General features: G+C 46.0%; 1 protein-coding gene across 3 annotated transcripts in view; it reads right to left on the bottom strand.

The window, feature by feature from the left end:
* LOC119929902 (hepatocyte cell adhesion molecule-like) overlaps positions 1-17,889 on the bottom strand; it is a 50,229-nt gene that overhangs the window by 19,048 nt on the left and 13,292 nt on the right. For 2 of the 3 annotated variants that reach the window (XM_038748249.1, XM_038748250.1), the window contains exon 1: positions 13,341-13,547. In XM_038748249.1, the coding sequence (XP_038604177.1) occupies positions 13,341-13,476 (136 nt within the window). In that variant the 5' untranslated portion in view covers positions 13,477-13,547. Of the gene's footprint in view, positions 1-13,340; positions 13,548-17,889 lie in introns of those variants that run through there. The other variant, XM_038748251.1, reaches the window with a different exon arrangement.

Here is a 17,889-nt window from a genome sequence, read left to right as displayed (position 1 = left end):
TAGCCCTATCATACTGCGGTGGATCATACTATTGTAACGATTCCTATTTAACCAGGCCCCAGTACTTAGTCCATTGAGACGCCATTGTGACTAATAAGACGTCAGTCTGTTGTTCTCCCTAAGATCCTCCTGTGCAGTTGAGTCAGCTTTTTCCTGCACTGATCAGGGTGTGAGTATGCTTCCCTATTAAATCCACTTATTAAAACGTAGACTTTGAGTGTCTTGCATCATTGGTACCTTACGAATCATGTCATATGCATTTATATCTGGTATCAGTGAGAACTGTGTCTTGCGCACTTCCAACACCCCAGCTAGCACTCTCTGAAGCAGACAACCTGGGTTTTTCCTCTGGACAGTTGGATGGAAAGAGATTATTTCCCAAGTGGCAAGATTTCCCAGAAAACATGGTCATGATGGCCACCTTCACTGCTGTTTATATGAGGACACCGGAGTGCTTTACAGTATTGCCTGGGATGCAAACCAGCAGCCTCAAGGGAAGAGAAAGAAGAACACTGAATGAGGTAAAGGTGGAGAAGGAGGACCAAGGTTGAGGAGGAGGGTGGGAGTTAGAATGAGGTCAAGGAGCTGAGAAGATTTAAGTCTTAGCTTGTCTCTTTCTCTGCCTCTGGGTCTCTCAGTCTGGGTCTCCCAGCAGTGTTTCCCCACTTCTGTCTTTTTCTCCCTCCACTTTGTATGTTTTTGAATCTTTGTTCAGGAATCGTGTGGGGCATCGGGGGTGGTGGAGCAGGACGGCAGTGGGACAGACAGGAAGGGTGATAACAGAACCCTTGGGAGGTTTGGGGAAGCCTAATGTGCCAAGTGTGATAACCCAAGTGTTGTGGAAGTCATGGCAATTTTCCTTTGTGAGTCACTCTGAATTGTTTAGGAAACTTAGGGTTGACTCTTCCAGTGGTTCACCAGCTGCGCCTGGAAAAGGGCAGACTCAATTAGCATTTAAGTCAAATTCCCCAAATCTCAAGTTCTTAATGGCACAAGGCTAGCAACCTCATTCTCAATGCAAGAGGGTGAATTTTGAATGGTGGTCTCAGGCAGATTACACAGAGCAGCTGATTATCTGTCTCATTTCCCCTGGGTTAACAGGGATCTTTTGCCAGGTCAGCATGAGGCAAGCAAAGACTGAGAACAGAAAATAGCAAATATTCCCTCCCCTACAAAGGCCATTTATGCTGCAAATAATAATGACAAGAAAGAGAAAAAGAGCACATTACATGCCATATTGAGTTGCCTCGGTAAGCACAGTTCATTGCCGTATTACTTGTTATTTCCTTTTAGAGTACATAATGGATATTAATTAAAATTAACAATTTAAAGTAGCAAATATTTTCATTGTCCATCTGTTCACACGTTTCTCTTCTCAACCCTCTCAGTCCAGATCCAACCAACTGGAGCTGACTTACCACCTCGTTATCACGGGCTTGAGAAATGGAGCAAACCAATTGGGTTTCGGGCCATACTCCCCCAGATTTGAATCTACAACAGGTAAAAGAAACACTACGATTTTAATTGGAGTTTTTGCACTTCATTTTTGTTGTTTACTTCGATGACTTTAACATTATCTTTACCGTAGTCTATCACCGTGATATTACAATTGTGGGTTAGATATGTCTCAGAGTGACCTAGTAGGAAGAGCATGGGACTGGAAACTCGTTGTGGGTAGAGAACTTGTTTACTAATTCTAGTGCTTAGTACAGTGTTCTACACACAATAAGTGCTGAACAAATAATAATAATAATGATGATGATGGCATTTGTTAAGCGCTTACTCTGTGCCAAGCACTGTTCTAAGCACTGGGGTAGACACAAGGTGATCAGGTTGTTCCACGTGGGGTTCACAGTCTTTATCCCCATTTTACAGAAGACGCAACTGAGGCACAGAGATGTTAAGTGGTTTGCCCAAAGTCACACGGCTGATAAGTGGCGGAGCAGGAATTAGAACCCACAACCTCTGACTCCCAAGCCTGTACTCTTTCTACTAAACCATGCTGCTTCAATACCATTGATTGATTAATTGATTGACTAGGAATCAGGAGAATCTCCAGTGGCTATCAATCAACCTATGCATCAGGCAAAAACTCTTCACCCTCGGCTTCAAGGCTGTCCATCCCCTCTCCCCCTCCTACATCACCTCCCTTCTCTCCTTCTACAGCCCAGCCTGCACCCTCCGCTCCTCTGCCGCTAATCTCCTCACTGTGCCTTGTTCTCGCCTGTCCCGCCGTCGACCCCCGGCCCACATCGTCCCACTGGCCTGGAATGCCCTCCCTCCGCACATCCGCCAAACTAGCTCTCTTCCTCCCTTCAAGGCCCTACTGAGAGATCACCTCCTCCAGGAGGCCTTCCCAGACTGAGCCCCTCCTTCCTCTCCCCCTTCTTCCCCTCCCCATCCCCCTGCCTTACTTCCTTCCCCTCCCCACATCACCTGTATATATGTATATATGTTTGTACGTATTTATTACTCTATTTTATTTGTACATATTTATTCTATTAATTTTATTTTGTTAATATGTTTTGTTTTGTTGTCTGTCTCCCCCTTCTAGACTGTGAGCCTGCTGTTGGGTAGGGACCATCTCTATATGTTGCCAACTTGTACTTCCCAAGCGCTTAGTACAGTGTACTAAGTACTAAGCTTAGTACACAGTAAGCGCTCAATAAATATGATTGAATGAATGAATCTGGGTTCTAGGCCCCGCGTGGTCACTGGCTACCTGCTGTGTAATCTTGGATGAGTCTTTTAATTGCTCTGTGCCTCAGTTTCTTAGGTCCATATCTTTATACTTTCCCATTTCCCCTATCCATAATGTATCTTAATGTCTGCCTCCTCCTCTAGACTGTAAGATCTTTGTGGGCACGGATCTTGTCTATACTTCAGTGTACTGTACTCTACTCTCCCAATCAACGAATCATTCAATGATATTTACTGAGCACTTACTTTTGCAGAGCACGGTACTAAGTGCTTGGTAAAGCACCATATAACAGAGTTGGTAGACACAGTCCCTGCCCACACAGAGCTTACATACAGTCTAACATTTAGTACAGGGTTCTGCACACAGTAAGCATTCAACAAATACCACTGATTCATTCATTCAATCATATTTATTGAGCGCTACTTTGTACAAAGCACTGTACTACGCATTTGGGCACTGTACTAAGGGATTAAGATAAATCATGATCGCTGTGTGGGACAGGGATCCTATCCAATCTGATTATTTTGCATCTACCCCAGTGCTTAGTACACAGTAAGAGCTTAATAAATGCTATAAGTATTATGTAACAGTTTTTCAGTGGTCCCTGAAAACTCCCCTGCCTGGTCCTGCCTCGTGCTGGTCTGAGCTTCTGGCCAAGAATGTGCCTTCAGAGGCAGGGCCAAATCACATGGAAGATGCAGGGATTGTGTGTCTCGGGCCCCCATATACAGCAGGAGGCCCAGGACTTGGGGGAACCATCTTCATGGCATCAGGGATCTCCCCCTCCTCCCTATACACACCCCCTAATTCTCTGAAGAACTACAGAATAATAACCCTGCCTCCCAAGTCTAATCCTGGCTCAATTACTTGTCTGCTGTGTGACACTGGGAATTCACATCAGCCCAGTCCACACACTCCACTCATCTGCTGCTAACCTCCTCACTGTGCCTCGTCTTCGCCTGTCCCACTGTCCACCCCTGGCCCACATCCTACCTCTGGCCTGGAATGCCCTCCCTCCTCACATCTGCCAAACTAGCTCTCTTCCTCCCATCAAAGCCCTACTGAGAGCTCACCTCCTCCAGGAGGACTTCCCAGACTGAGCCCCCTCTTTTCCTGTCCTCCTCCTCCCCTAACCATCGCCCCCTCCCTTCGTCCTACCTCCTTCCCCTCCCCACAGCACTTGTGTATATTTGTATGTATAATAATGATGGCATTTATTAAGCGCTTACTATGTGCAAAATGTATTACTCTATTTTATAAATAATGTGTATATAGCTATAATTCTATTTATTTTGATGGTATTAACACCAGTCTACTTGTTTTGTTTTGTTGTCTGTCTCCTCCTTCTAGACTGTAAGCCCGTTGTTGGGCAGGGACCATCTCTATATGTTGCCGATTTGTACTTCCCAAGCGCTTAGTACAGTGCTCTGCACGCAGTAAACGCTCAATAAATACGATTGAATGAATGAATGAACTAAGAAAAAAAAAGGAGCAGCTTGGGCTCCTTTCCTGAGATGCTAGCCAGAGGAGCTGCCTCAAATCTCCCAGGGACACAGCTTTGTCATCTTCCTCTGCCACTCAAGCAGCCACTGTCACTTAGCAAAGGTGGGAGTTGCCTCACCAGAGCCATGGCTAAGTGGAAAGAGCCCGGGCTTTGGAGTCGGAGGTCATGGGTTCAAATTCTGACCTCACCAATTGTCAGCTGCGTGACTTTGGGCAAGTCACTTAACTTCTCTGTGCCTCAGTTACCTCATCTGTAAAATGGGGATTAAGACTGTGAGCCCCCTGTTGGACAATGTGATCGCCTTTTAACCTCCCCAGTGCTTAGAACAGTGCTTTACAAATAGTAAGCACTTAATAAATGCCATTATTGTCATTATTATGATGATGATGATGATGTAACAGAGGGGGAATACTCTCTCCCCCTCCCTCTCCTTTTTCCACTTCGATTTTCCTCTCTCTCCTCTTCCCATCTGTTTCTCTTCCTCTTCTTCCCTGTCTTGGTTCTCTACTTCCCCTCTCTTCTCCACAAGAGGCCCTCTACCCAATGTTATTTTCAGATAAGTTTCTTTATTAAGCTCAAGGGGTTGCCTGATGGACCTTTCTGGCTCCCTTTCCAGTACCAATGGAAATGTTGCAAAACTTAAAAGAGATGTCTTTGTTCTTGACATATTCAGAATGGAATATGTGTGGAATTTGTTGTGTGAGTCTGTGTGTGTGTGTGTGTGTGTGTGTGTGTGTGTGTGTGTGTGTGTGCAGTGTGCATGTCCATACTAGTCACTGCACGGGATTGTTGATTTCTAAATATGTGCTTGTGCCTGCGACTGTGGGCTTGACTTTGTTTGGGTGCTGCTGTTTCCTGTGTGTTACACCCAAGTAATACATGAAGTTTTGGTGTCTAATCCTTTACAATTGTGTCAATGATAAACATTTTTTTCTAGGATTCATTTTTTTTCATCTCTTCGAATACACTCTACATTTAAAAAAGACTATTTTAGGAAGAAGACAGCATAGAAAAAAAAACAGGAAGAGAAAGAATCTATCACCCCACCATAGCCGCTACAGCTGTGAACTGGAGGATGTGAGGGAGGTAGGACAGGCTCTCTGAAAAAACAATTTAGGAGTAGCAGCCTGTCACATGTTCTCTGCCCACAGAGATCTCATAGTCTAGAGGGGGAGATAGATTTTAAAATATATATATATATGAATGCATTATAGATATGTTTGTAAGTGCTGTGGGGTCAATATCAAGTGCTTAATGGGTACAGATCCAAATGCAAAGGTGACACAGAAGGATGAAAGTAGGATGAAAGTAGGAGAAAAGATGCCTTAACCTGACTTACCTAATTCATTCAGCATTAAGGGGAAAGATTTGTAGCATTTTCTAATATCACTAGCCTTTTCTAATGATAAAATGTTACTTGGGAGTGATGCTTCAATGTCCAACTATCTGGGTGGCCCAGTGGAAAGAGCATAATACTGGGAGTCTGGATACTTGGGTTCTAATCTAAGCTCCGCCATGTGCCAGCTGGATAAACTCTGGCAACTGACTTAACTTTGTGTCTACCTTCTTTATTGTATTGTACTCTCCCAAGCGCTTAATGCAGTACTCTGCACATGACAATGCTCAATGAATTGTTGTCTTGTTGTTGTCTTATGTTTTTGTGTCATATCCAACCCATAGTGGACATGATTAATTATGGGGAAAGCTCAGATCAAAAGATAAGAGTTCTGATAAACTCAGGGTGTTCCATTTTTCAGTTGGCATTGAGACTCATGAAATTTCCAGTGGGATCTGAATTGGTTTTGTTTTTCACCAACTTCTTGAAGTGTGCTTGAAAGTAAATCACTCTGCACTTTGTTAACCACAGTTCTTAGAAATATTATTTTTTCTGAAAAGAGTGAGGAAAAAAATCTCATTTGGGGTGGTGGAGAGAGAACTGTTGGCAGAGCTCAGAGAGTGTACATTCCCTTCTCTATGGTGGTATGGATCTATAAATTCCTCATGAGATCCCATTAAGACAGCTGTATAAATTCCAGAAGCCTTGACTGAGCTGCCCCTACAAACTAGCCAGAGAACACACAAACATAGTATATTGAAGGAAAGATTCACAAGATAATCAGATGCCACTCCTGAAGGATTTTAGGACTGATTCAATAAACCACCCACCTGGAAACCATCCTTAATTCCAGGGAAATTGGGCCTGAACTGCTTGAGGCATACCTGAAAATCTGAGTTTAGGTTAAAATCATCTACCAAAGACACCAGTAATCAAGTTAACCCACACTAACCTTTCTTTTCCCAAGTATAACTTGGAGAGGGAAAATAATTTACCACATGCAGAGAATTAAACCTTAGGTTTCTCAGGACAGAAATCAAAGCCTCCTACCTCCTCCTCAGCTCCCAGCAAAAGTGGATACAAGCTAATCAGGTTGGCCACAGTCCCTGTCCCACATGAGGCTCACAGTCATACAGATGAGGAATTTGAGACAGAGAGAAATGAAGTGATTTATCCAAGGTCATGCAGCAGATGTGGCATAGCCGAGATTAGAACCCAGGTCCTTCTGACTCCCAGGCCTGTGCTCTATTCACTAGATCACCCTTTTACTCCCCAGGGCCCAGGCTATTGTCCAGGAGGTTGAGGGGACACAGAGGCAAATAGGCCTGGGTGAGGGTCTGTTCCCCCCTAATGGACGGGCAAAGTCACTCAAAACAAAGTGCTGAGGCAGAAAAGATGGGCGGTGAAATGAAGAAAAGGCAGTGAAGAAGCAGCATGGCCTAGAGGAAACAGCACAGGCCTGAGAGTCAGAGGACCTGGGTTCCAATCCCAGCCCTGCCACCTGCCTGCTGTGTGACCTGAGGCAAGTCACTTGACTTCTCTGTGCCTCAGTTTCCTCAACTGTAAAATGGAGGTGAAATACCAATTCTCCCTACTACTCAGACTGTGGGCCCCATGTGAGCAGAACCGTACAAGCAGAACTTGTACTTCTTTACCGATCTCCCATCCTTCTGTCTCTCCCGCTTCAGTCTATACTTCACTCTGCTGCCCGGATTATCTCTGTACAGAAATGCACTCTGGGCATGTCACTCCCATCCTCAAAAATCTCCAGTGGTTACCTGTCAACCTTCAAATCCAGCAAAAACTCCTCACTCTCAGCTTCAAGGCTCTCCATCACCTTGCCCCCTCCTACCTCACCTCCCTTCTCTCTTTCTACAGCCCAGCCTGCACCCTCTGCTCCTCTGCCACCGCTCACCTCCTCACTGTGCCTCATTCTTGCCTGTCTTGCCATCGACTCCTGGCCCACGTCCTTCCCCTGACCTGGAATGCCCTCCCTCCTCACATCCACCAAGCTAGCTCTCTTCCTCCCTTCAAAGCCCTATTGAGAGCTCACCTCCTCCAGGAGGCCTTCCCACACTGAACCCCCCCTTTTTCCTCTCCTTGTCCTCCCCTCCCCATCGCCCCCGTCCCTCCCTCTGCCCTACCTCCTTCCTCCCCCCACAGCACTTGTGCATATTTGTACATATTTATTACTTTATTTTACTTGTACATATTTACTACTCTATTTTATTAATGATGTGCCTATAGCTATAATTATATTTATTCTGATGGTTTTGACACCTGTCTACTTGTTTTGTTTTGTTTTCTGTCTCCCCCTTCTAAACTGTGAGCCCGTTTTTGGGTAGGGACCGTCTCTATATGTTGCCGACTTGTACTTCCCAAACGCTTAGTACAGTGCTCTGCAGACAGTGAGCGCTCAATAAATACAACTTAATGAATGAACCATATCCAACTTGATTGTCTTGTATCTACCCTAGTGCTTAGTATAGTGCTTGGCACATAATGCTTAACAAATTGTAAATCACAATTTAAAATACCACTATTATAAATGATGGTAGCCGTGGCAGCAACGACACCTCTGAAACGTCTTGTCCCACTGCCCTGGGAGGGCTCTCTAAGCCCGGCTGGCTTCCTCCAATTACTGAGGCCGGCTGCAAGTGGGGTGGGGCTGCTCTTACTAGTCCTCCCCGCACTGCTCTGTCTATTTAAATCATTCTGCTGCACTCTCAGTTCCTAATGTTAACCTACCCCTTTCCTCTTTCAGAGAGGGCAGTGGAAAAGGCCTATATCCCTGCCCAACCTATGCTCAGGGGCACTGCTTCAGCCAAAAGTACTGGTGCGATGGCACACTGCAGTCTGTTGCCAAAAGCGGTGGTGAAATGGCACACTGCAGCCCCACAGCAAGAGCACTGGTGCAGCAGCGCCCTGCATCCATCACCGAAACCGCTAATAATAATGGCATTTGTTAAGTTCTAACTAAGTGCAAAGCACTATTCTAGGCGCTGGGGGGGATACAAGGTGATCAGGTTGTCCCATGTGGGGCTCACAGTCGTAATCCCCATTTTACAGATGAGGCAACTGAAGCTCAGAGAAGCTAAGTGACTTGTCCAAGATCACAGAGCAGACATGTGGCAGATCCGGGATTAGAACCCACGACCTCTGACTCCCAAGCCCGTGCTCTTTCCAGTGAGCCACACTGCTTCCAATGAGGCCCACACTGCAGCCTGCCACCAAAGCCACCAATGCAGCAACATAACGAAGTTCTCTGCCGAAGGTGCTGGTGTAGCAGCACACCGTAGCCTGCTGCCAAAAGCGCTGGTGCAGGACTACACTGCAACTCATCACCAAAAGCACTGATGCAGCGGCCCACTGCAGCCTGATGCCACTGAAACTGCTGGTGAAGCAGCACAGGGCCTTGGTGAAAAGTGACTATAAAGTATAAGTGGCTGGCTTTTCTCTACAAGATGCACGGCATATGACCCTAAAGCCCAAGGGGCTCACAAGCTTCTTTATGGTCTCCCCTGCTCAAGGGAAGGGAGGGTTAAATTCAGAAGTAGCAACACAAATTCCCAACCAGTTCATCAATCAATCAGTCAGTCAATCGTATTTATTTAGCACTTACCGTTTGCAGAGCATTGTACTAAGCACTTGGGAGAGTGTAATACAACAGGGTTGGTAGACATGTTCCCTGGTCACAGCAAGCTTACAGTATTACAGTCTTTTCAATATCCTTAGTTCCTTAGCATCTCCCTCAAGGACATATTCTAGGAGCAAGTTTTCTCCTCGGTTTCTACTTTCTACTCCTTACCTTTCTCCATTTAATTCTCGTGGGATGCACTGTGAGTCATCATAACCATTGTCTACAGCAGACTGTAAACACATTGTGGAAAGTGTCCGTTTATTGTTATATTGTGCCCTCCCAAGTGATTATTACAGTACTCTGCACACAGTAAGAGCTCAATAAATATGACTGAATGAATGAATCTATCGTTTTTACTGCATGCAGAGCAATAATATTTATTGATCACTTCTCTGTACAGATTGTGCTAAGCACTTGAGAGAGTACAATAGTGTCAGTAGACACAATCCCAGCTTTCAGGGTGTTTAAAATCTAGCAGGAGAGGCAGGCATTAAAATAAATTACAGGGAGCATAAGTAACCAAGGATAAAGATGTGCATGTAAGTGCACTGAACAGTTCTAGGCAGTTGAGAAAATACAATAAAACTAAAACTATGGGCCCTGCCCTCAAGAAATAAACAATCTAATGAGGGAGATAAGAAGACAGTAATTGTCAAATATATGACACGTTACAGACAAGCAGCCAGATTGAAATGATAAAAAAGCAAAGAATGAAATAAATTGAGATTTATTCCAAATACCTAGTATGGCATTCTGCACCCTGAAAATGCAGTAGCAATAAAATTGTATTTGTTAAGTGTTTACTATGTGCCAAGCACTGTACTAAGCACTGGTAAAATACAAGATAATCAGGACCAGACACAGTCCCCTTTCCATGAGGTGCGAACAGTGTAAATAGGAGGGAAAATGAATATTTAATCCCCTTTTTACAGATGATGAAATTGAATCACAGAGAATTTGGGTGACCTTTCCAAGGTCACACAGCAGGCAAGTAGTGGAGGCAGAGTTAAAATCCATGTCCTCTGACTCCAATGTCTATATTTTGGCACTAATCTTGATGATTCAGAAAGACCCTCCCAGATGATAATAGAGCAATGAACCTTCCCTATCGGACTGTTGATTGCTCGAGGACAACAGTGTGGCTCAGAGGAAAGAGCACAGGCTTGTGAGTCAGAGGTCATGGGTTCTAAACCCCAGTTCTGCCACTTATCACTTTGGGCAAGTCACTTAACTTCTTTGTGCCTCAGTTACCTCATCCATAAAATGGGGATCAAGACCATGAGCCCCACGTGGGACAACCTAATTACCTTGCATAATAATAATAATAATAATGTTGGTATTTGTTAAGCGCTTACTATGTGCCAAATACTGTTCTGAGCACTAGGGTAGATACAAGGTAATCAGTTTGTCCCACGTGGGGTTCACAGTCTTCATACCCATTTTACAGATGAGGTAACTGAGGCACAGAGAAATTAAGTGACTTGTCCAAGGTCACAGAGCTGACAAGTGGCAGAGCTGGGATTACAACCCTCGACCTCTGACTCCCAAACCCGGGCTCTTTCCACTAAACCACACTGCCTCAGAGCTTAGAACAGTGCTTGGCACATAGTGAGAGCTTAACAAATGCCATCATTATTATTATTACTTTCATTGTACTTTCCCAAGCAGCTAGAACAGAGCTCTGCATAGAGCAGCTGCTCAAATTCTACTAATACTAATTTTACTACTAATAATTATAGATTAGAACTGTAATTATGGCAATTATTAAGTACTTGCTCTTTACCAAGTCCTGTGATATGTGCTGGGATAGATAGAGTTAATGAATTAATACTATCTTTGGCATTCGACACAGGTAACACTAAGGATTTTTGTTCCAGGGACAAGTATCATGAGTAGCGCCCACATCAGTAGAAAAAGATGTATGAAATAGACAGCCCTGCAAACTCCACTCCACCCCAGAACGTTATTTCTTCTTTTTATAACACTAATAATAATAATTATTATATTTTTAAGCGCTTACTATGTGCCAAGCACTGTTCTAAGCGCTGTCATTTTACCCACCCTTCTACCTGAGCTGTTCTCCTGATTCCCAGAGCAGTGCTCTTTCCCCCTGGACCACCAAATAGATGTAATTCCTCACCTCCAGTAGCTCTTAATTGTCCATCTTTGTCACAGGAATGTTTCAATTTTATGTGACCTTGGGTAAGTCACTTCACTTCTCTGTGCCTCATTTGCCTCATCTGTAAAATGGGGATTGAGACTGGGAGCCCCATGGGGGACAGGGACTGTGTCCAACCCAATTTGCTTGTATCCATCCCAGTGTTTAGTACAGTGCCTGGCACATAGTAAACACTTAACAAATACCGTTATTATGATTATTATTATTAATAATAATTCCTCATATCTGAAATTTATTTTTATGTCCATCTCCCTGTAAATTTCACGAGGACAGGGATCTTGTCGATCAATTTTATCATGCTTCCCCATGCAATTAGTACAGTGCTTTGCACATTCATTCAATCAATCATATTTATTGAATGCTTACTGTGTGCAGAGCACTGTACTAAGCGCTTGGAAAGTAGAATTCGGCAACAGAGACAATCCCTACCCAACAACTAGCTCATAGTCTAGAAGGGGGAGACAAACAGCAAAACAAAACAAGTTGACAGGTGACAATAATAATAATAATAGTAATAATGATGATAATAATGGTATTTGTTAAGTGCTTACTCTATGCCAAGCACTGTCAATCTGCCAAGCGCTCAGTACAGTGTTCTGCCCAGCGTAGAGGCTAAATAAATAGCACTGATGGATCGACTGGCTGCGGGGTAAGTAACCAGTTTGATTGGGTCTAGTCCCGGCCACTGATGAGGTCAGGATGGGGAAAGGGTGGGGGTGAGGGGCTCCTCCCTGCCACGCCCACCCACCCCATCCTCCCAGGGCCAGGAGAGGTAGGGATTATTTTTTAGGGGGGCTGTTTTCGGGTAAATCGTGGGTTTGGTAGAGGCTAGCGGCTGGCCTGTCTGAGCCAAGCATTCATTCACTCTTTCAATCGTATTTATTAAGCGCTGACTGTGTGCAGAGCACTGTACTAAGCGCTTGGAAAGTACAATTCGGCAACAGATACAGACAATCCCTACCCAACAACGAGCTCACAGTCTAGAAGGGGGAGACGGACAACAAAACAAGGTGACGGGTGACAATAATAATAATAGCAATAACGATGATAATAATGGTATTCCTTAAGTGCTTACTCTATGCCAGGCACTTTTAATCTGCCAAGCGCTCAGTACAGTGTTCTGCCCAGCGTAGAGGCTAAATCAATCCATCAATCAATCGTATTTATTGAGCGCTTACTGTGTGCAGAGCACTGTACTAAGCGCTTGGGAAGTACAAGTTGGCAACATACAGAGACAGTCCCTACCCAACATCATCATCATCATCAATCGTATTTATTGAGCGCTTACTATGTGCAGAGCACTGTACTAAGCGCTTGGGAAGTACAAATTGGAAACATATAGAGACAGTCCCTACCCAACAGTGGGCTCACAGTGGGCTCACAGTCTAAAAGGGGGAGACAGAGAACAAAACCAAACGTACTAACAAAATTAAATAAATAGAATAGATATGTACAAGTAAAATAAATAAATAGAATGATAAATATGGACAAACACATATACATATATACAGGTGCTGTGGGGAAGGGAAGGAGGTAAGATGGGGGGAAGGAGAGGGGGACGAGGGGGAGAGGAAAGTGAGGGCTCAGTCTGGGAAGGCCTCCTGGAGGAGGTGAGCTCTCAGTAGGAGCTCACTGAGAGTTCCTAATAAATAATAGCACTGATGGATGCGGGGTAGTCTCGGCCACTGATGAGGTCAGGATGGGGAAGGGGTGGGGGTGAGGGGTCCCTCCCTGCCAAGCCCACCCCCCCATCATCGCAGGGCCGGGAAAAGTAGGGATTATTTTTTAGGGGGGCGGTTTTCGGGGCAGCCCTGGGTGTGGTAGAGGTTAGCGGTTGACCGGTCTGAGCCAGGCATTCATTCACTCATTCAATCGTGTTTATTGAGCGCTTACGGCGTGCAGAGCACTGTACTAAGCGCTAGGAAAGGACAATTAGAGGCTCCACCTCCGGGTCCCGCAGGGCCCGCATCGTGTCCTTACCTGTTCCCTGCAGCTTCGTCTGCAACAGGAGCAACAGCAGCGGCGACAATCGCGACAGGTAGCGGGCGGAGGCCGTCATTTTGAGCAGCTGAAAATCAAACGGCGTAAAGATGTCCTCGGGTTGGAAGAGGGGCATTCATGCGTTCATTCACTCATTCATCCGATCGTATTTATTGAGCGCTTACTGTGTGCAGACCACTGTACTAAGCGCTTGGGAAGTACAGTTCGGCAATAAGAGGCAATCCCTGCCCAACAACGGGCACGCAGTCTAGAAGGGGGGAGACGGACAGCGAAACAAAACAAGTAGACGGCAATAGCATCAGTATAAATAGAATTGTTGATATTTAGGGCGGGTCTAAAAGAGAGGGGCTAGGGATGAAGGTTTCCTGGAGAGGAGAAGGGTTAGGACATGGGGGAGGCTCAAAGAGGCGAGAGACCCTCAGGGAAATATTCCCGGCCTCCGGAATGAAATATTTCCTGGGTCAGAGGGAAATATTCCTGCTCCAGAATTAACTATCTCTTGGCGCCGGGATTAAATATTTCTAGGCTCTGGAATGAACTATTCCTGGGCTCTGGAATAAAATATTCCCTGGCTTCGGGATGAAAGATCGCTGGGCTCCGGAATTAAATATTTCTGGGCCTCCGAATGAACTATCCTGGGCTCCGAAATTAAATATTTCTGGTCCCCTGAATGAACTATTCCTAGGCTCCGGAATAAAATATTCCCGAGCTTCGGAATGAAATATCTCTGGGCTCCGGAATTAAATATTTCTGGTCCCCTGAATGAACTATTCCTGGGCTCGGAATAAAATATTCTCAAACTTCGGAATGAAATATCTCTGGGCTCCGGAATTAAATATTTCCGGGCCTCTGAATGAACTATTCCTGGGCTCCGGAATTAAATATTCCCGAGCTTCGAAATGAAATATCTCTGGGCTCCGAAATTAAATATTTCCGGGCCTCTGAATGAACTATTCCTGGGCTCCGGGAAAAAATATTTCTGGCTGCAGGGACGGGGAATCAGAAAGAGGCAAGGGATGGACGCAGGTCCTTCCCGCAGCTGGAGGGCTGGGGCTGGGGGGCAACAATACCCCCGAAAGATGAAGCAGCAGCAGCATAGTTTAGTGGCAAGAGCATGGGCTTGAGAGTCAGAGGACGTGGGTTCTAATCCCGACTCCGCGATTTGCCTGCTGTGTGACCTGTGACCTTAATTTCCCTGTGCCTCAGTTACCGCATAGTGCTTGGCACATAATAAGTGCTTAACGAATACCATAACTACCAAGAGGAGCAGCATGGCCTAGTGGCAAGAGCAGAGGTCCCTCCCAAACCCTGCCCTCTCCCTGACTTTCCCATCTCTGTTGACGGCACTCCCATCCTTCCCGTCTCACAAGCCCGCAACCTTGGTGTCATCTTCGACTCTGCTCTCTCATTCACCCCTCACATCCAAGCCGTCGCCAAAACCTGCCGGTCTCAGCTCTGCAACATTGCCAAGATCCGCCCTTTCCTCTCCATCCAAACCGCTACCCTGCTCGTTCAAGCTCTCATCCTATCCCGTATGGACTACTGCTGATGCAGTAGTCCAGACTCTGATCTCCCATCCTCGTGTCTCTCTCCACTTCAATCCATACTTCATGCTGCTGCCCGGATTGTCTTTGTCCAGAAACGCTCTGGGCATGTTACTCCCCTCCTCAAAAATCTCCAATGCCTACCAATCAATCTGCACATCAGGCAGAAACTCCTCACCCTCGGCTTCAAGGCTGTCCATCCCCTCGCCCCCTCCTACCTCACCTCCCTTCTCTCCTTCTCCAGCCCAGCCCGCACCCTCCGCTCCTCTGCCGCTAATCTCCTCACCGTTAGGCCTCGTTCTCGCCTGTCCCGCCGTCGACCCCCGGCCCACGTCATCTCCCGGGCCTGGAATGCCCTCCCTCTGCCCATCCGCCAAGCTAGCTCTCTTCCTCTCTTCAAGGCCCTACTGAGAGCTCACCTCCTCCAGGAGGCCTTCCCAGACTGAGCATCTTCCTTCCTCTCCCCCTCGTCCCCCTCTCCAACCCCCCGTCTTACCTCCTTCCCTTCCCCACAGCACCTGTATATATGTATATATGTTTGCACATATTTATTGCTCTATTTATTTATTTATTTTACTTGTACATATCTATTCTATTTATTTTATTTTGTTAGTATGTTTGGTTTTGTTCTCTGTCTCCCCCTTCTAGACTGTGAGCCCGCTGTCGGGTAGGGACTGTCTCTATGTGTTGCCGACTTGTACTTCCCAAGCGCTTAGTACAGTGCTCTGCACACAGTAAGCGCTCAATAAATTCGATTGATTGATTGATTCTCATCCCGTTCTGCTATGTGTCTGCTGTGTGACCTTGGGTAAATCACTTAACTTCTCTGTGCCTCAGTTACCTCATCTGTAAAATGGGGATTGAGACTATGAGCCCCATGTGGGATATTCTGATTACCTTGTATTTACCCCAGCATTTAGAACAGTGCTTGGCATATAATAAGCGCTTAACATATACCATAATTGTTATTATGATGGAGCCTCGGTGCGGGCCAGTGCTGAAGCTGGAGTAGACTGGGCAGACTGGGGGTACCACCCATCCCCAAACCAAGAATAGGGGATGGGGGTAAGGGGAGTGGGACGGGGGCAATGGGGTGATGGAAGGAGCATCCTCTGTGTACAGTGCTCTGCAATCAATCAATCAATCAATCGTATTTATTGAGCACTTACTATGTGCAGAGCACTGTACTAAGCGCTTGGGAAGTACAAATTGGCAACACATAGAGACAGTCCCTACCCAACAGTGGGCTCACAGTCTAAAAGGGGGAGACAGAGAACAGAACCAAACATACCAACAAAATAAGATAAATAGGATAGAAATGTACAAGTAAAATAAATAAATAAATAAATAAATAGAGTAATAAATATGTACAACCATATATACATATATACAGGTGCTGTGGGGAAGGGAAGGAGGTAAGATGGGGGGATGGAGAGGGGGACGAGGGGGAGAGGAAGGAAGGGGCTCAGTCTGGGAAGGCCTCCTGGAGGGGGTGAGCTCTCAGCAGGGCCTTGAAGGGAGGAAGAGAGCTAGCTTGGCGGAGGGGCAGAGGGAGGGCATTCCAGGCCCGGGGGATGACGTGGGCCGGGGGTCGACGGCAGGACAGGCGAGAACGAGGTACAGTGAGGAGATTAGCGGCGGAGGAGCGGAGGTTGCGGGCTGGGCAGTAGAAGGAGAGAAGGGAGGTGAGGTAGGAGGGGGCGAGGTGATGGACAGCCTTGAAGCCCAGGGTGAGGAGTTTCTGCCTGATGCGCAGATTGATTGGTAGCCACTGGAGATTTTTGAGGAGGGGAGTAATATGCGCAGAGCGTTTCTGGACAAAGATAATCCGGGCAGCAGCATGAAGTATGAACTCTGCAAAAAGTTAGCCCTCCATAAATTCCTTCTCTGTGTCTCTCGCCGACTCTTCCTCTGCCTCCCACCTTCTGACAGTAGCAGTTCCTCCAAGTTCGGTTCTGGGTCCCATTTTACTGTCCATCTACACTTACTCCCTTAGAGAACTCATTTACTCCCATGGCTTCAACTACCATCTCTACAAAGATGATTCCCAATTTATCTCTCCAGCCCTGACCTCTCTCCTCTGCAGTCTCACATCTCCTCCTGACTTCAAGGCATCCCTATGTTCCACCAATGCCTCAAACTAAACATATCTAGAACAGAACTCCTCATCTTCCATGTTTGCCCACTCCTTGGTGGTCTCCCATGCTTGCCCATCCATCTCTGCATCAAATAGAGTCTCCTTGCCATCAGCTTTAAAGCACTCAATCACCTTGCTCCCTCCAACCTCACCTAGTTACTCTCCAACTACAACCCAGCCCAGACACTTTGCTCTTATAACACCAACCTCCTCATCGTACCTTGATCTTGCCTCTCTCTCCCACAACCCCTTGCCCATGTCCTGCCTCTGGCCTGGAACTCTCTCCCTTTTTACATCCAACAGACAATTACTCTCCCCGCCTCTAAAGCCTTAGAGGCCTTCCTTGACTAAGAACTCCTTTCCAACTTCTCCCACTCCCTTCTGTGTCACCCTGACTTGCTCCTTATAATCATCCCCCACCCCAGCTCCACAGCGCTTATGTATGTATCTGTAATTTTACTTATTTGTACTAATTTCTGTCTCCTCTAGGCTGTAAGATCAGTGCGGGCAGAGAATGTGTCTGTTTTATTGTTCAATTGTACTCTCCCACCCACTTACTACAGTGCTCGGCACAATAAACATAATTGATTGATTGATTAAAGCTTTTCCACTTTTAAAGTGCTTCTAAAATTACATCTTCTCATAGAAGTCTTCCCTGACCAAAGTCTCATTTCCCTTTCACACTCTCCCTTCTTTCTCAACATATGCGCTTGCATCTGTATCCACTAAGCACTTGATATTCACACACCCCCTCTAAACACTTGATAGTCACTCCACCCTATAAGCACCCTCAACCCTACAGCACCTATATATACATAGCCTTACACTCTGTCATTTCCCTTATAAG

The sequence above is a fragment of the Tachyglossus aculeatus genome, chromosome 6 (assembly GCF_015852505.1).
Source record: "Tachyglossus aculeatus isolate mTacAcu1 chromosome 6, mTacAcu1.pri, whole genome shotgun sequence".
Lineage (NCBI taxonomy): Eukaryota > Metazoa > Chordata > Mammalia > Monotremata > Tachyglossidae > Tachyglossus > Tachyglossus aculeatus.
The sequence above is the reverse complement of the archived record's forward strand: the minus strand, read 5'-3'. Positions and strand labels throughout refer to the sequence as shown.